This window comes from Lynx canadensis, chromosome A2 (genome assembly GCF_007474595.2).
Source record: "Lynx canadensis isolate LIC74 chromosome A2, mLynCan4.pri.v2, whole genome shotgun sequence".
Lineage (NCBI taxonomy): Eukaryota > Metazoa > Chordata > Mammalia > Carnivora > Felidae > Lynx > Lynx canadensis.
The window spans coordinates 157,546,403-157,569,697 of NC_044304.2; the positions used below are offsets into that span (position 1 = coordinate 157,546,403).

The 23,295-nt window shown below is 42.2% G+C and overlaps 1 protein-coding gene and 1 pseudogene across 1 annotated transcript; both read left to right on the forward strand.

Moving 5' to 3' along the window:
• Nucleotides 1-12,695: 12,695 nt before the first annotated feature.
• On the forward strand, nucleotides 12,696-13,627 carry LOC115501029 (olfactory receptor 2A1/2A42). The gene is given in 2 exon segments (XM_030295857.2): nucleotides 12,696-12,801; nucleotides 12,804-13,627. Coding segments are annotated over 2 exon segments (930 nt in total).
• Nucleotides 13,628-15,228: 1,601 nt separating this feature from the next.
• Nucleotides 15,229-16,288, forward strand: LOC115502080 (annotated as a pseudogene).
• The last annotated feature ends 7,007 nt before the right edge of the window (nucleotides 16,289-23,295 follow it).

The window sequence follows — 23,295 nt, forward strand, 5'->3', positions numbered from 1 at the left end:
ACTGTTTTAGTGTCATCTGGTATTTTGTTTTGCTTGTTCTCTGCTATTTGTTTGCTTTTAATTTGTGTAATACCATTGGGCCGAGACAAGAGGTGTGTTTGTGATCACAGTCTGGTTTCGCCCTTAGAGGGCTGGCTCAGAGGGCCAGACATCTGGGTTCCTATCTCAGTTCTACCAGGTCACTGTGTGACCTTAGAAAAATCACCTAATTCCTCTGGGCATGGTTTCCCTACCTGCAAAATGAAACATTGGACTAGATGATCTATAAGTACCTCTAATTCGATGCCTCTCAACTAACTTTCTAACATTTCAATTTTTTTTCTCTTACATAAGAGACAAAATTAAGTGGATTATTTTGAGACTAATCTATACAATTAATTCCTGAGCCTTGCACAGGAATTCAAAAGTAAATACCGAATGAATGGTTTGCATATAATAATGATCTTGGAAGTACGGATGGCATAAGATATATTCTACATGAATTGTCCTCCCCCACCAAAAAAAAAAAAGTTTTGTTATTCTGTTGGGGAAGGATTAATAATACCATTCACTTGCAAAGGGTCCCAGATCTCTGTCTGGTGTTGTGTAATTAGGATAATAATACTAATAGCCTGCTTTTATTGACTGCTTATGTCATATCAAGTACTGTTCTATGAGGACCTACCCATTAATATCAGTCTAATCTTCACAATAATTCCCAGAGGTATGTTTTACCATTAGATTTCATTTATACATGAACATAATCAAGATACAGAGATGTTAAGTACCCCTCGAGGCTCACAGAGCTAGTGAGTAGAACAGGAGAACCCTCATCTCGGTCTTCCAAAGGCCAAAGACCGTATTTATAACTACTAAGTTAGACTGTCCCCACACACAGCCTGACCTATGGCGCCCCATGTATCTACGATAAACTAAGGCTTGGGAAGAGTAGACTGAATTTTTAACTGGCCTGAAAACTCATCCTAAGAAAGGGTATAATAGTATACCTATGATATTTTAACGTATATAAAACAGAAGGGCAATATACAAATCCATGAAAAAATGAAAATATGTAGCTACAGACTATTCACAGAATAAACACAAGTCAAAAATAAATATGACGATGTCTTTATCCTCATCCAGGAAAATCTACTTTAAAATGAGAACCCATGTTTTGACCAAAAAATTGTGGGTCAAAGCCGATACTTTCACTGTTCGTAAGTGCGTGGGTCAGAGCAAACATTCAGACACTGTTGGTGGCAGTATAAATAGGCACAGATTTTTATATGCTAAAAAATTTGGAAATATCTACTCAACGCTTAAAAATGGAAATAGCAATTTTAAGAACCTAGTCTAGAGAAATACTTAACATATGTAATTGCATGAAGAAATGGGTACAAGGATTTTGAGTTGACATTTATTATAAAAAAATACTAAATGATCTAAAATGTATTAATTTTGGACTTAGTAAATTATAAGAAGTATATATGTAGTATATGAAAAAGAGTAAGTATTATCTATAATGGGCTACCATGGAAATTACTCATCAAATGTAATTAAATGAAGAAAATGTGTCATACTTTAAAAATTCATTTTCATTTTGTAGGAGAAACTTCTAGCTCTTCACGAATTCATACATACATATCCATACACATGGGTGCACGTGTGTGTGTGTGTGTGTGTGTGTTTACATGTCTGAATATAAGGATGATGCACACTGAAGTAGCCAATAGAAGTTGCTTTTAAAAATAGGAGTAAGCTTGATGGGGCGCCTGGGTGGCGCAGTCGGCTAAGCGTCCGACTTCAGCCAGGTCACGATCTCGCGGTCCGTGAGTTCGAGCCCCGCGTCGGGCTCTGGGCTGATGGCTCAGAGCCTGGAGCCTGTTTCCGATTCTGTGTCTCCCTCTCTCTCTGCCCCTCCCCCGTTCATGCTCTGTCTCTTTCTGTCCCAAAAATAAATAAACGTTGAAAAAAAAATTTAAAAAAAAATAAAAATAAGAGTAAGCTTGAGAAATACATACTTCTGTGTTTTTTAGTAATCTTACAATGAACATGTATTAATGTTATAACTTAAAAAAAAAAAACTTCTTCCAAGGCACCTCTGGATGCTTACGTTCTCAAATATTTATCGGTACACATTTTTTACATATCTTAGGGAAAGCCAGAACGAAGCAATTAAAAGCAGTTCAGAATCTTGTGGGACTGCTGAATTGTATCAAGGTGTCTCTGAAAATGTCCTTTTTGTATCTGTTTACTTCATTATTCAATCCTATGCTGTAATGTTTAGGGGTGAGATGACCTATGTTATTAATTGAAATAATTTGAATGGGACACCGAATAACATGCAAAGTAAACTATGCTTCCCCAGACTTTAAGGCAGCTACGTGACATAAATAAAAACCTAGCATGTTGCGCCATAAGGAGATGCTCTTTACAATGTGAATTGGTCTCAGAAGCCACGAATACTTGAGAGTTACCAGCCCTTCCTCATTCCTTTTCTCTCCGAAAACAATGTGAAGTAACGGATTTGTGGGTAAAGGTGTCACAGACGAAGCCCCAAATCAAAGCAATTTTTACAAAACAAAAGTTTACTTCTTGCTCCTGCTAAGTCCGATGCAGGCAAGTGAGAGTCTCTCATGCGGTGATGCAGGGACCTTCCATCTCGTGGACCTACCACCATCCTCCTGGCCTTGGAGATCTTTGCTTCCAGCCAGTGATGGGAAGAGCAATTGTGCGGGAGGCATACCCACTGTAGCCCTAGAAGCGGCACAAATCTTTTCTGCTTATGTTCCTTTTGTAAGAATATGACACCACCCCACCACCACCACCACCACCACCGATGGCAGAGAGCTAGGAAGTACAGCCACGTGCTGGCCACCGCAGCCCAGAGACAACGGTGTATAGAAGAGAAGTACGGATCTCTTAAGGAGCTGGGTCTTCCTTAAGATAACACTAGCAATGGACAAAAATAAAATTTCTAAAAACAGCCCTTGGAAATCCCTCCTCCTTCTTCCCTTTTGTTAAGGATTCCAAACAAATGTCTGCTCTTTTCGCTGATAACTACTTAAGAAATACAACTGAGAACATTACCGTTTTCATTCTGTACCAATATACTGTGGTCATGCCATCCTGATAACGCGATCCTGAAAATCATGTCTTGGTCATTTGTCACAACCTTACCCTCTGCTTTTTGTGCAAAAACATCCATTATGGTAATTTACTTGGAGAGATGATTAAATCCACCCATTCCACCCTGATTTTTATCCATGTACCAATCAAATGAACCCCACAGTCAAATTTTAGCAGTACTTGACTTCGTGCATAAAAGGTATAAATGAAAAGGTCTGGTGAAACCAAATGCCCAATGCTAGCAGATAATGTTTTCATTTTAATTAATCCTGACCTTGTTTTTCTGTACCCTAGTTCTTTCCTGTATTTATGTTATTGTTACTCTCTTTTTTTTTTTAACGTTTATTTATTTTTGAGACAGAGAGAGACAGAGCATGAATGGGGGAGGGGCAGAGAGAGAGGGAGACACAGAATCGGAAGCAGGCTCCAGGCCCTGAGCCATCAGCTCAGAGCCCGACGCGGGGCTCGAACTCACGGACCGTGAGATCCTGACCTGAGCTGAAGTCGGACGCTTAACCGACTGAGCCACCCAGGCGCCCCTGTTACTCTCTTTAAATAGTAAACACTATCACTCTCTCTCTAAAAGAAAAATAAAAAATAAACTCTGCACTGAGCATGGAGCCTGCTTGAGATTTTCTCTCTCTCTCCCTCTGCCCCTTCCCCCGCTCTCTCTCTCAAAATAAAAAAAAAAAAGTAAACACGATCAAGATAAAAGTTATTGCAGTTTAATTTTAACAGAATATTGACAATTTTGAGTTTATAGATGTTGACGTTTGTTTATCTTTTGAAGGTTTTCCTGTTAGTTTGTGCAATAATCCCGAATGTTATCCTGAGTTACTTATTAACTTTTAATTTTTCATTTTTATCAAAATGTCTATTTAGAACCAATATTCCTAACATGTTGACAATAGAAATGTATTCTTTAAAACCGTTCTTTACCCAGGTTTTCACTTTAGTACTTGCTCACGAAAGGTGGCTTCCTGTTCCGCAGCCGGGCACATACGGTAAGCACTTGAGAGAATAGTCATATCAAATAAGATCTGTCTGTTCTCTATGTGTTACTTTCCTTTGTATATTTGCACATTTTGAACATGGTCCTGTTTCACTCTGACCACATTTTAGAAGCTGTGCACAGGCTAAAATTGCATCAATTTCATGCTATTAGAAAACACCTTATTTTGATGTATTGCCTACATTTTACTTTGGTATCACAAAATTTTATATTTCTGATCATCTTAGTTAAAATTTTCTATTTTTTGTGCCCCAAAATGATTTTTTATAACTGATGTTTTCACGATGTCGAATGTAGAAAAACACGTCCTAACTATTGTTTTCACGGGATTTTTGTTGTTCATCTGTGTTTCCTACTTTCCACATTTTCTGTGGTTCACCTGAGTGTGAAAAGAGAAGAAAAGATTCTAGTGTTTATGGATTGCCTCCCACACACCAGGCTTCTTATCTAATCAGGAGCAAACTCTTTGTCCCTGGATGAATGTGCGGCCCTTCTCCATGGACATCTACAGTTGGAGCACGGGTAAGCGTGTTTGCAAGACACGTGTGATAATCTGTGCAAGATTTTCCTCGAGTTTATGCCATGACCCCAGCAGGGTCATACTGTAACAAACTCATTAATTTGTAAGTTGCACAATTGCTTGGTATGAAATTCCTAGCTCTCCTCTGTCTAGTTTAATAGATAAATAAACATGAGAAGACCTTAGGCAGCAAATATCTCCACCCTTCTGGGAGAAGTAGTGGCTTGGAGGGGAAGCTGCCTTTGAGAGGGTTCTCTCCTCCCGTCGTCGGATGGAATAGATTCTTTCAGCTCCTTTTTTAGAATAGAGATGAGAGAATCCTTCCAAGATTGACCTAATTGGGTGGTTTGTGTTCTAGAAAACCCCTCCTCAGGCATGTTCTAATAAGCCCCACTGGGACTCCGTGTTTCTCCTCAGACTCCCCGGTCTGCTCCCTGCCTCCATAACCTGCTCTCTACGCCATCTCCACATCTTGAGCTGTTGCTTGGAACCAGCTGATTTTTCAGGGTCCTTCCTTCCCCCCTCTGCTGCTACATAAGGTGGCCCAGAGTACAGTGGGGAGAAGCTGAAATACAGAGGTGAATGCCGGGAGCTTCTTCATCGTCACACTCGTTCTGCTTCCTTCTAGGTTCCCCTGAACGACCTGATGGTTTGGGAATTAGGGCAGTGCTGAGATTCATGAAATCCAAATAATGCCAACTTTTCCAGGGCCGTAATGACCGGTGTTGTCTCAGAGGTGTGCTCTGTGGCTGGTTGTGTTTCCTGATCGTGTGTCCTGCTGGGGATGAGAGCAGAACTAGGGAACTGCTTTGTCCCCTTCCCAGTGGAGTGGGCATGCACTGTATCTCACAGCCCACCCCTCCAGGGAGCCCTTAGACGCTACCAACTAGGCTGGGGCCATAGGAGAATAAAAGCGCCTTTTCTGAGGATTCTGCCACCTTTGCAGTCAGGAACAGGAGTGAGGGTTCTGCAGCTCCCACAGGCGCTCCCAGAAAGCACGATCCTGCCCAACCTTGAGGTATTTTCCCCTTCTGGGGTCCCTGAGTCCAAACGTGGGAGCTAACCAAGCCACCTTATTTTATTTTATCATTAATTCCTCTTAGACGTGGAGTAACATCTACCCTTCAGTGGACTATCACTCTGTTAACTATTCTTTTTAAAGTCAGGTAAGGAAATTCAGTCTTGTCTAAATATGAGCTGATTGTTATTCTGCTATGGGGATAGTTTGAGGAAAAACCAAAGCTAAGTTGGTTGAACATGTTGCTCACAAATAATGTAAGTATGTATAGAATTCAGTTAATTTCATTTTACATGGTGCAAAGCGGTTGCATGAAAGCAATAACCTTGTGGATGGTGAAGCTAGATACAGAATAAGAAATTTCTGCATGATGGACTTAGGTTACGTGGGTAGAATAACCTTCTTAAGCCAAAGAACTTTACACTGGGGTGTATTATGGAGGGGCTTTACATTTCAGGAAAACTGACGTTGGTTTAGTCCTTGTGTTTCTGTCAATAGAACCACAATACGTAGTCTATGCTGCCCATACACAGCTCTTGAATTACTTATAACTTGGAGAACAGTGTCAGGCACACAGAAAGTACTCAGCTTTTAAATGTGAGACGTTCCCAAACCTGGACTCACATGTGAGTGAATGTGCCTGTGTATGTGTATGTGTGTGATGAGGTTAGAGGAAGTGCAGAAAAGAGAAGGCATTGTTTTGTAGAGGATACTCTTTCTCGTCTTTAATAGTTTGTTGTAGTTCTGTGCTCTTTTTAATCCCTCCAAGCTCTTCAACAGACTGTGCTCTTTCCCCGGAAAGACATCAAAAGGTCAGGAGGCCAAATCTGCCTCAGTAGTCCTTCAACAACATATTATCCACAAGATCACATTGTAGACTTACATTGTTGTGAAGACTTTGCAAAAACTGGCTTAAAGAGGATAATGGCCAATAAGGGGAGTGATTTCTAGGGACCTCCTGGAACCACAAAAAAGGCGGGCTTGTCAGATTCATACAGTCATAGGCTATTCAAGAAACTGTTAAAGATCGGTAATTGTTAAAGATCGATAACTGATTTAAGTTAATGAATGTTCACCGTGCAGCAGGAATGTGCTCAATATATTATCTCGATTAATTCATTGAATTAATTAACACAATTAAAATGTATTATCTCAGTCTTCTCAACAACCTTGTGAAATAAATACAATCACTCCTTTCAAAAAAGTGGTAAAGTAGGGCTTGAGAAGTTAAGAAATATATTCAGAGTCATACAAAGAAGTACATGTGTATCTCACCCCCTAAGCCCATGCTCTCTGATTGCTATTCTATGCTGCCTTTCAATATTTGGGGATTTTGGGGGGTGGGGTTGGATTTTTTTTTTTTAGAATCTGGCTCAAGACAGAATGCAGAGAGCTCATTAATGTTTTGTTTTCTCATATTTCATCAAATTGATATCCAGTCAGTCAAAAAAATATTGAACACCTACAATGTTCCAGGCACAGTGCATGATCCAATATATGATCTTTTCATCACTCACTGGATCCAAAAAATTCCTTCAATCTGAGGGTATATTTTGTTAGATGAATTCTGAAGTACAAGTAGCTAGCCCTTATTAGTCATTATGATATCAAGAGGTAATATTTCAATATCCCAGATAAATGTCCTGACAGATATTACTGCTATGGTGAATTACAAGATAGTATTTCCCAAGGTTTCTTATAAGACAACCTAAATGTAGACAATTAACCCGAATATAGATTTTTCTATGTAATCAAAATCTTCTAAGACACCACTCAAATATTGGAACTGTTGAGAAGTCTCTAGAAATACCGTGGAAGAGGAAATAAGAGATTTCGGGAATTGGGGGTTGTAGAAGAGAGATAAGGAAAACTGGGAATGGAAAGAGAATGTCATAAAGGGGACCAGGAGAGAAAAAAGATCAGGATAGAGACAATGATAGAATGAGGTAGAGGAACCAAGACGGGGAGACATAATCATCAAGAGAGGGGATTCAGAGCAAGGAAAGTTACCAGGGATAAAGAGGGTCATGCACGACAAGGTCAGTTCTTCAAGAAGACATAATCCTTAACATGTACGCACCTAACAACAGAGCGTCAAAATACATGAGGCAAAACCAATAGAACTGAAAAGGAGAAATAGATGAGCCTACTGTTGGAGTTGGAGACTTCAACATCCCTTTATCAGCAGTAGACCCAGCAGACAGGAAATCAGTAAGGATATAGTTGAATTTAACAACACCATCAATCAATTGGACATAGTGAACATCTATAGACTACTTCATCTAACAACAGCAAAATACACATTCTTCTCAAGCTCACATGGAACATTCACCATGACAGATCATATTCTGCGACATAAAATACAGCTGAACAAATTCAAAAGAAAAGAAGCCACACAATGCACGCTCTCAGACCTCAATGGAATTAAAGTGGAAATCAGTAGCAGAGAGAGAGCCAGAAAATCCCCAAATACTCAGAGATTAAGCAACATTCTTCTAACTAACACATGGGCCAGGGAGGAAAATCTCAGAAACTTTACAATATTTTGAACTAAAGGAGAAACAGAAAAGGGTTATGCTGAATAAATTGGTTATAACAATAATTATTTTTTTAATTTCTTGGAGGCAAACCATCTAATACTTCAGTTGAACTAAGGATTTAAAAATAGCTTTCATTTTAGGAATGCTGTGTGACTCATGCCTACAGCATTAGAAAAGTTTGTCAGCTCATCGGATCTTAAATTTTACTTTTGAAACCTAGGCCCCATCTCGTACTGACAGGTTTGTTCCTGTGTAAAGAAATGATTTCAATCTTAGATATTTACTTTGAAACCATGAAGACACTGGATAATTTATTAGTCATCAAACGGTTGGCCAATTTTTAAATTGCTAACTTGTACATACATATAGGATGTATCATTTATAGCACAAAGCAAGGTCTGAATGTTACATTTGGAACTGAGAGGCATTTAATTTCTCTTTTAGTTCCTCCTCTCACTTCTGTCAGTCCGTTAGCAAATTTAATCTGTTGCATTCAGGTAAGATGCTTTCTTTTTATTTTTTAATTTTTTTAAGTTTATTTGTTGATTTTGAAAGAGACAGAGAGTGTGAACAGGGGAGGGGCAGAGAGAGAGGGGGAGAGAGAGAATCCCAAGCAGGCTTCACACTGTCAACACAGAGCCCAGTGCAAAGCTCAAACTCACGAGCCGTGAGATCAAGACCTGAGCTGAAACCAAGAGTCAGACATTTAACTGACTGAGCCACCCAGGTGCCACAGGTAAGATGCTTTCAATATTATGTGGGATGAAATAAAAAATGGGGAAAAAAGAAAATGGAAGTATCTTTCAAGTATCCAACGCTTCAACATTTTGGAGATTCTAGTAATAGAGGGGTTTTTTTGTTTTTGTTTTTTTCTTTTGTTTTGTTTTGTTTTGTTTTGCCTCAGGAAGAATGTCCTTAATTGGGCAACCAAGATTTAAGCAAGCTAGAAATTCCAGACCCAGTACAAGGAGAGTTCAAAAATTCAATATTTAGGCATTCACTTATTCTTGTATATTCATTCATTCATTCATTTGTTCACTCAGTAAACATTTGCTAAGTGCCAGAATCACAAAAATGAGTGCCCTTGTTCCTTATTCACAAAGGGTGTTTTATCACCCACTCCTGTAAAAGAAAGCAGGCTTTCAGTCCATAGGGCAACTGTTCCTAACCTTAATGTACTCGTTAGGCCCCCTCCTTTCTCGTCTGCCCCTTTAAGTTTCAAAGAGATTCATACTTGGCAAGTAATTTTTTCCCCTTTATGTAAGCCTTTGGAAGCTAAGAAAGGAATTAAGGGAGGACTGAATAAAGAGATTATGCTTTTTATGAGATGTGGGTTCAAATGCATTTTCACAACTAAACATTTCCATATACTCTGTATATTTTCCACATAAACATTTTTATTTTTTTAATGTTTTTATTTATTTTTGAGAGAGAGAGAGAGAGAATATGAGAATATGAGTGGGGGAGGGGCAGAGAGAGAAGGGGACAGAGGATCCGAAGTGGACTCCATGCTGACAGCAGAAAGCCTGATGTGGGGCTTGAACTCACAAGCTGTGAGCTCACGACCTGAGCTCACGTCAGACGCTCAACCTACCAAGCCACCCAGGCACCTCCAAATAAATTTAAAAGGCTGTCCTCGCACAGCATTGTTCCAGAAAAAAAAAAAGTCCTGATAATGTGTTAGAAGTTCATAGTATAGTCATTAGATTCATTTGTGACTTGATGATCTAATTTATTGATAATCATTATTCTAAAAAAAGGCATTTAATGCTGCTTGAGAGGGATCTAATGGGGACGTCCTTCAGGTCCCAATTAGCTGCTCAGAGAAATTTTCCTTGTGTTGTATTTCAGCGAGGTTATCCCTGCCACGGCCTGGTCCTCACTTTGTAGATCCAGCTTTGGAAATTTTGTTTAGTATATACATTTCCATCTGTCTCATACTATCCAAACTAAAAAGCGGGGGAGAAAAAGAACCATGAACAAATCTGAATGGAATTATTTATCATTAAAAAAACTGGCAAGAGCTTTGCTTGGTAGCACATTTCCTCTTTGTCACAATATCTGCACAAGAAGGCAGATTAATACCTCCTGGTTAATTGGTGAGCACGGGCTCAGAGCAGAGGCGGGGGGTTCACTGGAGACCCGACAGCTAGGGTTGCTGATTGCTGATCACGCGAGCCATCTGGACCGTGGGTCCACACTGGCCAGGAGGACAGCTCTCTCAGATCAGCAGGCCACCTTTCCCTGGACGGTGCTGAAAATGTGCTGGCACACACTGGCCCTCGGGGATCACCCCCTTCTATACCCCTCAGCCTTTCTGTAGACACGTATCCTACACACCTATTACATGTGGGTCCCCTGATTACAGTTGGATCCTCCTCCCCGAGTCCCAGGAGGTTGCATCAAAGCATCTCGAGTGGAGTCTGGGATGTACTCACAACCCCCACCTCCACGTTCACTCCGGTTGTCGTGTTCCCTCCTCCAGTTCTTCTCATCCATTATGAGTGGATTTGCAAGTTCTAGTTTTCAAGAGGCAGTGTTATTGCTCTTATTTTCGAGTTCCTCAGGGAGCATCTCATTGATTCTCCACTGGAATTAATGACAGCTGGACCAGGGTGGGTTTTTTTTTTATGTTTATTTATTTTTGAGAGAGAGAGACAGACAGAATCCAAAGCAGGCTCCAGGCTCCGAGCTGCCAGCACAGAACCGTGAGATCATGACCTGAGCTGATGTCCGACATTTAACTGCTTGAGCCACCCGGGCACCCCTGGACCAGGGTCTTAAAACAGCAGCACCTCTCCTTGTTGTAATCCTGGAGAGCCTTTTCTTCAAGAGGCAAGCAGGTACAAGTTCAATCGTTCAGCCTCAGGTTATTTTTGCCCAGTAAAGGCACTGACAAAATGTGTGCACTAGAAAGATGCTGATTTCTACATGGTATATTGCAAACTGTTACTGAGGACATAAGGACAAGCCAACTATTATTTGGTTCATCATCAATTCGTAGAAGTCTCAAATACCCACTCGACTGTCAGAGTATTGCTACAGCAATCTGTGAATGACAAATTCACTAAATTATCTCTTTGCCAAAAAAAAAATTAAATTAGCTATCTATCAAGCATTTGGTGATCTTTCTATTGCTGAAGTGAGGCAGAGTTCATTTTTTAGTAAATGGTTGTTTATAATGGTTTTGAATCTCACACAGGGCACGTGATACAAATGCTAAGCCATCACACAAAGAGTGAGTCCTCCAACATGGTGTCATTCCAGGTATGGCCTTTCCTAGTTATATTAGTACCTGTGTACTAATTAGTACCTGGATTAGTACCTTGAGATCTTGAGATATAGATAGATAGATAGATAGATAGATAGATATAGATATAGATATAGATATAGATATAGATATAGATATAGATAGATATAATGTTTCTTTAATTTTTGACAAAGAGAGAGAGCAAGCTGGGGAGGGGCAGAGAGAGAGAGGGAGAGAGAAATCTCAAGCAGACTCCATGCTGTCAGCACAGAACAGAATTCAGGGCTCGGACTCATGAATTGTGAGACCACGACCTGAGCCAAAATCAAAAGTCGGTTGCTCAACTGACGGAGCCACCCTGGTGCCCCTGGATTTGCTTTCTGAATGGGAGTAGAGATGAGGTGAATTACAAATCGTGCATAGAGAACTGCATCTTGAAATGTCTTCACACAGATCCATACACACCACAGCCTTCAAATCAAGTGTGAACGACTAACCTCACACACATTTACACCTTCTGCACACAAAGTCTAGACTCGTGATGCATGAACACTGGGCAGCCCACCGAAACACCAATTCCTACGAAGCTTGTGTGTTATTATTCAAAACAACTTTTTGGTAAATCAGTAACTGAGAGCCCATCAGTAGATTGCTAAGTGGCCAATTGTCGGTTTGTATCCATCACCCATTGGAAAATATAGTCAGTAGAGCCCATACGTAGCACACCCACTGATTCCTTGTTAGCAACCTAAACAATCACCAAAAATGCTCCTTCTTTCATGGCATAAGCTTCTGTAGAGCACAAAGATGGATCTCCATTGCCGAACGCAGAAGAGCCGATATTTCTGTTGAGAAACCGAATTTTCACATCTCTTCTCGAGGCTCCTCTAATCCTCATGTCTGGAGTTCTTCCAGCACTGATTACCTCTCCACTCCAGCAACTTCTCTGAATAATCCTGGCGTGTGCAGCTCCAAGATAATCTGTATTTCATGGTTACTTTCTTTTCTCTTTTGGCTTGACACTCTTCCTCCCCCTTACACTGTCATTGGCTTTAGGTAATCTGTCTCCAATGACACGACCCTCTCGTGTAAAACTCGTTGTCAGGTTAAGTGATTAACTTCAGGTGTAACTAGATTGTTAACGTCAAAAGTTTATCTTTTAAAAATGACAAAATATATACTGCAATGCCTGGATGTTTTTCGACAATTCTGTCCCAAGTTATCCATTTTATCTTTTTCATAGTGAAATGGAGGGAAATCAGACATCAGTCACAGAGTTCATCCTACTGGGATTTTGTCTTGGTCCAAGGATTCACATAATCCTTTTTGGGCTCTTCTCCCTGTTCTATGCCTTCACCTGCTGGGGAACGGGCTCATCCTGGGGCTCATCTGGCTGGACTCCAGACTGCACACCCCCATGTACTTCTTCCTCTCCCACCTGGCCATCGTCGACATAGCCTATGCCTGCAACACGGTGCCCCGGATGCTGGTAAACCTCCTGAAGCCAGACCAGCCCATCTCCTTTGCTGGCTGCATGACGCAGACCTTTCTTTTCTTGACTTTTGCTCATACTGAATGTCTTCTCCTGGTGGTGATGTCCTATGATCGGTATGTGGCCATCTGCCACCCGCTCCGATATTCTGTCATCATGAGCTGGACAGGCTGCATCACCCTGGTGGTGACTTCCTGGGCATGTGGCTCCCTGCTGGCCCTGGTCCATGTGGTTCTCATCCTGAGGCTGCCCTTCTGCGGGCCTCATGAAATCAACCACTTCTTCTGTGAGATCCTGTCTGTCCTCAAGCTGGCCTGTGCTGACACCTGGCTCAACCAAGTTGTCATTTTTGCTGCTTCTGTGTTTATCTTAGTCGGGCCCCTCTGCCTGGTGCTGGTGTCCTACACGCGCATCCTGTTCGCCATCCTGAGGATCCAGTCCGGGGAGGGCCGCAGAAAGGCCTTCTCCACCTGCTCCTCCCACCTCTGCGTGGTGGGGCTCTTCTTTGGAAGCGCCATTGTCATGTACATGGCCCCCAAATCCCGCCACCCCGAGGAGCAGCAGAAGATCCTTTTCCTGTTTTACAGTTTTTTCAATCCTATGCTGAACCCAATGATCTACAGCCTGAGGAATGCAGAGGTCAAGGGCGCCCTGAGGAGAGTGCTATACAAGGAAAGTCATTCCTAATTGGAGTGACATTGGAATCCTTAGCCTCAGTAGTCCCCTAGAGCCTTGGGTACTGAGAAACAACTAAGCTCATCACTCTTTTGATATCTGAGACTGGGTAATCCAAGAAACTGCAAAGCACTCCCTTTTTCTGTCTAGAAAGTATTTAGGTTTTATTGCATCATTATATTTAATTCTGTCAAACATATTCTTTCATCTAACTGCATAGTCTGTTAAGAATATCTAGAGGAATAAATTTATCTCATCCCCTGCTGTGGGTTCCAAAAGTTCAAATAGGCACTCTATCTCTAACTTGGTCAGGTATGTTCAATAACAGCAGAACACAGGCTTTGGCAGACGTAACCACATCAGTGACAATTTTTAAAAATACTGCAGCCACAGAGACTTAGGACCCATTGATACCTTTTTCATTTGTACCCCAATTAGGATGTTTTCCATCCATTGTACTTCCTCTTATAGTCAATGCACCTAAATGCCTACTTAGGTTAAGGGGAAAACTGACTTTGTTGATTCAACCCTGTAATCTGGTTTATCATTTCTGGGGTCAGAAAATAAGTCCACACATGTTCAGCTGGCATCCCAAGGAATTACCCAACGAAATCCCCTTTCCAGTCTGCCCTGAGCTTTTGATGGCTACTTGCTTCTAAACTCTTCTCATCTGCTCAAGAAGAGTATCTGTGATTTTCTATGAATAAACACACACTCTCCACTTAGAAGTTAGCAAGTCTGGGGCACCTGGGTGGCTCAGTCAGTTGAGTGTCCGACTTCGGCTCAGGTCATGATCTCACACTTCGTGGGTTCGAGCCCCGCATCTGGCTCTGTGCTGACAGCTCGGAGCCTGGAGCCTGCTTCGGATTCTGTGTCTCCCTCTCTCTCCGCCCCTCCCCTGCTCACACTCTCGCTCTCTCTAAAAAATAAACGTTAAAAAAAGAAGTTAGCAAGTCCTACAACCCAACTCTCAATTATCAGGTGGGGATGGAATGTCCCAAGCAGAGGCAACTGAGTGGGGGGAAAAAGGGTTTTAATAATAATAATAGTAGTCAACATTATTATCACGTACTCACTCTGTGCCATCCACTGCACATACATAGCTGATTTCAGAGATCACCTCATTTGATCATAAAAACCCATTTCTCATTAGCATCCCATTTTACAGATGCAAACATTAAGCAAATGCTAGACCTGGGACCCAACGATCTGACTCCCGAGCCTTCTCTACCTGACACCAAATGTAGTACATCATTATCAATATTATCAACTTCAGAGTAAGACTAATCTACCCCAAGCTAGGATACGTTAAGTGAATGTGGCTTTCTTCTCAATTTTTGTGCCACAGTGAGGCTGGGGGAGCCAGAGACTATGTATGGAAGGCTTCTTGTCTGGGTTAGTGAGCCCTATGGTCACGGTCACAAAGAACCTTAGGAGTTTCAGAGGAGCACAGAGAGGGTAGGAATGGAGGCTGTTCTCCCTGAGGTTCTGTTTAGAACTCAGCATGGTGGCGAGACCCGGAACGAAGGCATCTCCACTTTCCCACCACCCACATGATCGTGCACACAGGTGTGCATGCGTGCACACACACTTATGAAGTGCTTACTAAGGTGATGCCTGTTCTACGCACTTTGCAAGTATTGTCTTTTTTTACAGCATTTTAAAAAACGTTTACTTAATTATTTTGAGAGAGGGTGCAAGTGGCAGAGGGGCAGAGACCGTGGGAGAGAGAGAATCCCAAGCAGACTTCACACTCAGCACGGAGCCTCATGCAGGGCTCGACCTCACGACCTCGAGATCACGACCTGAATCGATATCAAGAGTCCAACACTTAACTGATGGAGCCAGCCAGGCACCTCACAAGTATTATCTTTTTTAACCCTCATAACAGCTCTATGAGACAGGGACTATTATCAACCACTCTTTGGGCGAGAGAACACAGACACAAAGAGATTGAGTAACTTAAAACGTTGCAGCTGATACGCAGCTAATCCAGGATCAAACTTAGGTGATCTGACTGCCAAACCGATAGTCATAACCACCCACCAAGCAAAAGTCAAAGAGATTGTGAGGTTCCAGAAGAAGGAAATTGAAGTGGAGAAAGGGAGTAAGAAACTCAACCTCTAGCCAGAGATAGATATCAGGTTTCAGATAAAAAGGATACTTAATGTGTGCTAAAGAAGGCAGCTTGAGCCCTTGTCCGGGTGCCGTGCTGTGCGGTGAGCCGCTCTGGTCTGTGTTCCCAGCCAGGCGGTGCAAGGGTCCCCTGCAGTGGGCGCAAGAAGATGGCCACAGCGGTGGCACCCTCCAAATGGGGCAGCGGCCTTATCCAGGTGAATGAGCGGCCCCTGGAGATACTCGAGCCACGTTCGCTGCAGGACGAGCTATTGGAACCTGTCCTGCTGCTGGGCAAGGAGCGACCTGCCAGGCCGGAGGCCTCTAAGTCCGTGTGGTGGTGGTCACGTGGCTCAGACTTCCACAATCTGTGGCTCCATCTCCAAAGCCCTGGTGGCTTATTATCAGAAATATGTGGATGAGGCTTCCAAGAAGGAGGTCAAAGACATCCTCATCCAGGACGACCAGACCCTGCTGGTAGCTGAGCCCCAGCACTGAGAATCCAAAATGTTTGGCATTCCTGGTGCTTGTGCCCGCTACCGGAAAGCCTACCAATAAACCATCATGATGATCAGGGTTCACCTGTATAATCAGTTGTCATGGGACTTAGGGTTAAAAAAAAAAAAAGGCAGCTTGACTTTATACTGGACTAAAAAGAAAGGTGAGGAAGTAAAGAAATAATAAGCTGTGACTCCAGGGGTCAGGGATGGAGAAGGGGCCTTTCGACAGGCTGGACAGGAGAACAGAAAACAATGGAAGAGAAAGGTTAACAATGCAGTTTTAAACTGATGGCTCACCAAAATGAAGAGCCTTAGAAAGTGTTCTTGTAATTTACCTAAACTGGATGTACTTTGTAATTCCAGTATTTCCTAAAACAGTGTTTAATCTGTCTCCTGACAGATGTTGCTGTGCTGAATGGCGACATTCGGTGAGATGCAGTGCAGTGGGCAGGACAAATCGTGAACAGCTGTCATTCTAGGGACACATCTCACAGGAAAATAGCTCTCCTGGGACAAGTTGGAGCAGCAGGAAAGTGTGGGACGGAGAAACCATGCCCAGGGAGCCGCCTGCGTGGACTCCGGACTCTGCAGTGCTCTCCTAAGTTTAGCCCAGGCATCCAGGAAGCCCAAGATCCTGCCCCGGACCCTTAAACGCCCACGATTTGTGGCTACAGACAGGGTTCAAGTCCCAGGTCTACTGGTTGCTAGCTGTGCTCTTTCCAGGGCAGTCTTTTAAGACTGCCTGAATCTCTGTCTCCCATCCATCAACTATGCCTAACGAGAGCCGCCTAGGCTGCCCCACAGGACTGCTGAAGGCCTCAGACAAGAGTGGTGCAAATGGATGCATTTTAAAGACTTGCAATACTACACAAACATAAGATATTGCTGTTGTTATTATTGTTAACATTAGATCAGAAATTATTCTAATACTGTCAGACTTGCTAAACTTTTGAGCCTGGTACCAAAGCTATCCCCTAGTCAGGAGGAGCACAAGGGGGGAGGAGGTCACCCAAACCTTTGTCCCCAGGGGCTTCTGCATCTCCCCTGTAGCCCTGGAGGGAATAGCCTTTCCCCGAGGCCAGCCTGCAGCCCGGACTCAGGGACCTCTCTGTGAGTCAGTTGGCAAAGGCACCATGGGGAAACTCTCTCCCTTTGAACCTGTTCCTGGCCCCTCCACCAAGAAAACATGGGGGACCTTTCCTAAAGCAAACGAGTCCAGATTTCAGGGTTGTTTTGTTTTTGTTTTTGTTTTTTCAGATTTTGTTTTTGATTTCCAACATGTGCCATCTCTAATCTGGGATTTATAGGACCTTTCTCAATTATGTGTCCTCTCTCCCTCAAGAGAAGAACAAGAATCTGCTCATCTCTTCATCCCCAGGATCCGAGCACCCTTAACATACTCACCTGGTAGGTAGATAAAGGACAATTTATCCATTTGCCTCACTTCCGAAATTTCAGCGTTGAACTATCTTCTGGTTTCTACCCTTCTTTACCTACCTCAAATGGCAGCTTATAGTATAGTGGAAGTTTAATTGTAGCTGGTAATTATTGAGCACTTACTATAGGTAGACGTGACATAAAATGCTTTAATACAATCTTCACATCAAATCTGTGGAGGGAGCACTGCTACTGTCATTACATAACAATGAGGAAATAAAGTTTAGAGAAATGAATTAATTCACCCAGGGTCACAAAATTATTCACTGGTGGAACTACAAGCCAAGACTAGGCCGTCTGGTTTTAGATCAACTCCAAACTGCTCTTTTGTAGCAGATCCACTGATGCCCACAACCCGAGTGGCTGGCATCAGAACTGTTCATAGTACGTACTTAGTAAACTTCAACGGAATGAACGAACAAATATTCATTGCGTTTAGATTTCTACCCATAATATGTGGGCCTGGGGATGGGTTACCCTTCATTCCTCTAATTTAGGATATCTTTTATTCATTTATTTTGACAGAGAGAGAGAGGAGAGAGAGAGCGAGCAAGCAGGAGAGTGGCAGAGAGCACGGGAGAGAGAGAATCCCAAGCAGGCTCCGCGCAGTCACCATCTGAGCCAAACTCAAGAGGCAGACGCTTAACCGACTGACCGCCCAGGCGCCCCTAAGTTAGGGTATCTTCTAGTCCATCAGATGTATCCAGCCCTTGCTTTTAGTATATTCTTACATGATGGATATTAATAATTAAGAATATGTTGATGCTCTAAGATTACAGAGAAGAAAGGGAAAAATTAGGATAGAAACATAGCACTAAATATCAAAAGTCCTGGGGGTGCTTACTTATTTCTATCGCAGGAAGCAGTGGTCTCAAAGAATGTGCCACCCTGCCGCGCCTGTGACTCTGGAAGGCCAGGATGATCCCGGTGCCAGATGGGGAGCCATGTAAGGGTGTTGCCCTCGAAAACTGGCAAGAGGGAGGAGGCGATTGCGGGCAGTAACCACTGGAAATGATAGGGTGGGGATCTGTGCTTCGTGGCTTCACTTGCTGCCTGGAATTAGCACCTGCAGCATCTTTGGCATGTGGACCAGGGATTGCCAACCGCCAACCTACGGGATTGTTGTTTACTATTTGCTGTGAGTGTAAAGTATCCGTGTTAAATATGGGTTGTCGAGGGCAGAATTTTGTCTGAAAGGAGGGCAGGAATGTAGTCCCACTGGATGAAAACATGACTCTTCCCCCAACTAGCTGGGCAGGGTCTTACTCTCCGTGCTTTCTTGACAAACTTTATTGGTTCATTTTGATTTGTCTTTTTTTAATCAGCGTTTCTCTGTTGTTTGTTTTAATTTTTACTTTTGAAATCGTTTGATCGCAAAAGGAGGCGGACCCTTGAACACGTCTGGATTTAGTCCACACGGCACTGGCTCAGAGTTGGGGTGTGTGGGTTCTCAGCTCCCTGCACTAACTCACTGTGTTAGAAAAGTTGCCTAACTCCTCTGGCCTTCAGTTTCCTCATCTATAAAATGAAATGTTGAGCTAGACGATCTTTAAGAGCCTTTCTTATTTTCTAGTTTTCTGTCCCTTGGTTGATTTCCTCTCATTTCATTGGAATTTGGATTTTCATTTTTTCAGAGGAGTAAAAATTAAGTTCCACGTGAAGAAAATGAAATGGACTCAAAGATAACCACATGTCCTGGGCCTTAAACATCGTAGGAACTCGAGAGTAACTGCCCGAGTCAGTAAGTGAGTTGAATACTTTAGTGCTCTCTTGAAACTGCATAATAGGAAGTGAAATGCCTACTCTTTAGAAAAGGAAGTTTTATTAGCCTCCTTGGATCTTATTAAATAGAACTTTCATTGGGAAAGGTTCTAGAACCAGAAATCAAACTTTGTATCTAATTTGGTATCTCTGTTGCCCACATTGTAAGTAATTGTTGTATCTTGTAGTTATCGAGCACTTACTAAGTGTCAGGCATTGTACGGAGATATACGCGTTATTATCTCGCCCAAATTTCATGACAATTCTGAGTTTAATGAGCTGAGTGCTTTTTATTGCACTCATAAAGAAAGAAAGAAGGAAAGAAAGAAAGACACAGAGACTGAGAGCTTTCCTGTGATTACAAGTACGTGACAGCTGGGGCTCTAATCCAGGTCGGCCTGACTCCAGAAACCACACCCACCGCCACTAAGCACAGGGCCTCTCTGTAGCCTAGACCCAGGGAATCTTTTTCCGTCAATTGTTAGGTAACATTCAAGAAAATCAGCCTGAATGTTCTGAAAACCCATTAAAAAAAAAAAAAGATAAAAATAGAGCTAGCAGAGTTTTCAATACCTATATAATGAACAAAACAGTAATATACACATCAGTTTTTTAACTGAGCAAAAATTACGTAGATATAAGTGGAGACAAATGAGCCATGCACTGTAGAACGAGTAAAAACCACTCGTGAATATGATGATAGATGTACGGGCTCTCTAGTAATTAGAGAAACAAATCTTAAAGCATGAGATACCATTTTTTGCCCGTTAAATGGGACTAAAATAAAAAGATGAATATTTTCCAATGTTGCTGAGCATGTGGGCGATAGTCTGGATGGCAATATAAATTGATTCAGTGATAATTTGGGAATATATCTTCAAAAATTAAAGTTCGCACTCCTTTTAATGCAGCAACTCCAATTCTAGGAACATATCCTACAGAGATATTCATATGTATATGCAAAATATATACATGTACATTTATTTTAAATTGAAGCATTATTTACAATAGTGAATGTCACAAACTAATATCCTTCAGTAGTGAGTTTGTTAAATAAAACATTATAAATCTATACTTTTTTTTTTCAAATCCAGTATTATTAAAACTATTTGGCAATTTTCGTAGCAGTACAAAGCCTTTGACTATGACCACTGGACACATTAGACATGAGTTTATGTTTTTGGGTTTGGTGTGGTTTTGGGTGCATGTACTTCTTCTAAATCTGCTGCCCTTCCTTCCATTACCAAACGGCAAAGTGCCTTATTTCTCTGTCCACAATATTCTACAAAGTATACTAACAACATCTACATTTAGTCCTCCAAGTAACAAGGCAGGAGTTTGGTATCTGGGGATTCCTGTTTTTTAAATAAGGTTTATCCCTCTAATGTCCAGAGAAGATTCTCATAAAATAAGTGAGTAAAAGAAGTCATATTGTTATAGTACTTTCTCATTCATGTAGAGAAAAAGGGGTGTGTGTGTGCGTGTGTGTGTGTGTGTGTGTGTGTGTTTACGGGCATATTAAGGTACAGGAAAATGTTCAAAATGATAAACATTAAAAGGTTAAAGAAGATGACTCTCAAAATGGGAAATGTGCTATGGAAAATAACACTACATTATTATAAAAATTTAAGGTAATCAAGTGTTAGTGTCACAATTTTTATTTTTTAAGTTTATTTTTTTGAGGGAGACAGAGCACGAGTCAGGGAGGGGCAGAGAGAGAGAGGGAGAGAGAGAATCCCAAGCAGGTTCCATGCTCTAAGTGTGGAGCCTAACTTGAGATCATGACTTGAGCCAAAACCAGGAGTCAGACACTTAACAGACTGAGCCACCCAGGTGCCCCAGTGTTGCAATTTAAAAGAAAAAAGGTGGGGGGGAGGACTCAGGTCCTTACACCTTGTGGCTCCCAAGGTTGTCCCATATGTTGGAAGGAGAAAAAGCATGGAGACTTTAGTGGGCCTGACCTCCAAGTGGACTGGGTATTTTTGCTCACATCCCATTGGCTAAAACTTGGTCATAGGGTCTTACAAAGACGCAAAGCAGTCTGGGAGATACAGTCTCCATATGTACCTGGGAATAAGAGAAAACTACTTTGGTAAACATCTAGCAGTCTCTGCCACAAGTACTCAGAGGGTCTGAGTTTCTAGCCCTGTGGCCCTTCAGGACCACAGTGAAACTCTAAAGGGTACTGAGAGAAGAAATAGAGACATGTGATCTTCCTCCACAGATCTTCGACAGCAGCACTCCCACTGATCTATACAATCGATGTTTTTATTTTCAATTTTATGTGAAACACCACCCAGATAGAGTTTTAAGACAAATCCCCCGGGACCCACTCTAGTACAGACATTCCAGACTGTTCCTGCTCCCCAGATCACTTCCTGAGGGTCTCAGGGCGGGTATCAGCCCTGAAGCATCGAATTGCGATGGAGTGGGTAATCCTGTAAACCTGGGTTCAGGTATGCCACGATCAGATGGATACTGTTGTGCTTCCCCATCTATACAATGGTGATGAGATACCACCCACCCTGTCTGTTCCAAGGGGATGTTGTGAGCTTCAGAAAAGGTGATATACCTGTCAATACTTTTTAAACTGAAAAGAAGTACTAAACATTGTTCTTAGTCCTGTAGCATAGATTCATCAATTCTTTTCTCTCGCCTTTATTTTCCCCTTCCCTGCATTCTCTCTGTATTTTTTAACTGACCCCCTTGCAAGGAGATCAAGGACAGTGCGGCTCTAAGGAAGATATCAGAGAAGAGCCAAAGGAAAGTGTCTGAACAAAAGATGTAACTGGGCAAAAGGGCAGTTTTCAGAGACTGAAATGGTAGCCAACCCCAAGTTAGACAGGTTTATGATCCTTCTTATCCAGAAAGAAGGTTGTTATAGGAATAGGAGATTGGACAGCTGATACTTTAAGAGGGTGGGAAGAATGGAAAGGCTGCATTTCTAGCTATCCAAAATGATGCCTCCAAGGCTCAAGGCGTTGGCATTGAACCCGAAGAGCAGAAGGAAGTAATGACTGAAGTTGGTTATGAGGCAAAGTTCTAAGGGACTGAATGTTCCAGAGTGCAGAAGATATCCAGCACTCCATGCCTGGGTTGTTCGATCTTTCTCCATCAGGTCCAGCAGAACAAATTGTTAGTGTGTGTGCAGGGGGAATACTTCTGTGGGCTGTGGCAATGCCACTGATAGAGTAATATGACCTCATGGACTATTTGCAGAAGCCAACGCCTATTCGGTATGATTTCAGAGGCATCCTGGGCTTACAGTGATCTCTCCCTGCTGCCTTCGGATACTCAGAGTTTCTTTAGCAAGACCATCTTTTGTTTCACAATCACAAACTTAATATACGGATGCACATACCCATGCTGCGTTGTGAATCACAGGCACCAGGGGACCTGGTTGGATAAGAGAGTCCTAGATACCTAAAGAGGGTGGGGAGTGAGGGAGTCTGGGATCCCCCTGCCATGTCACCTAGTTTACGTCTTCTGAAACCTGTGTCCACACCAGACTTTTAGCTACCCTTTCAGTCTCTGAAAACTGCCGGGAAACTTAAGAAATGGCCAAAACAAAACAAAGCAAATACACACTAAGTTCCGCCAGTAGAGGGCTGATTAAGTAAGGACCAGTACCTCCAGGCAATGGAATGCCCTGCCATTTTTAACAAACAAAAAGCAATATGGACGTTCTCCATAGCTTATATAGAGAAATCTCCAAGATACCTTGAGAAAAGTAAGGGTAATAGGAAAAGAGGTAAATACCCTATATCTGTATGTGGTTCTACGTGCATAAAATAATTCTGGAGGAGTACTTAAGAAAACAAGCAGAGGGACTGCAACCTGATGATGGCAGCAAGCAGGAGCATATTC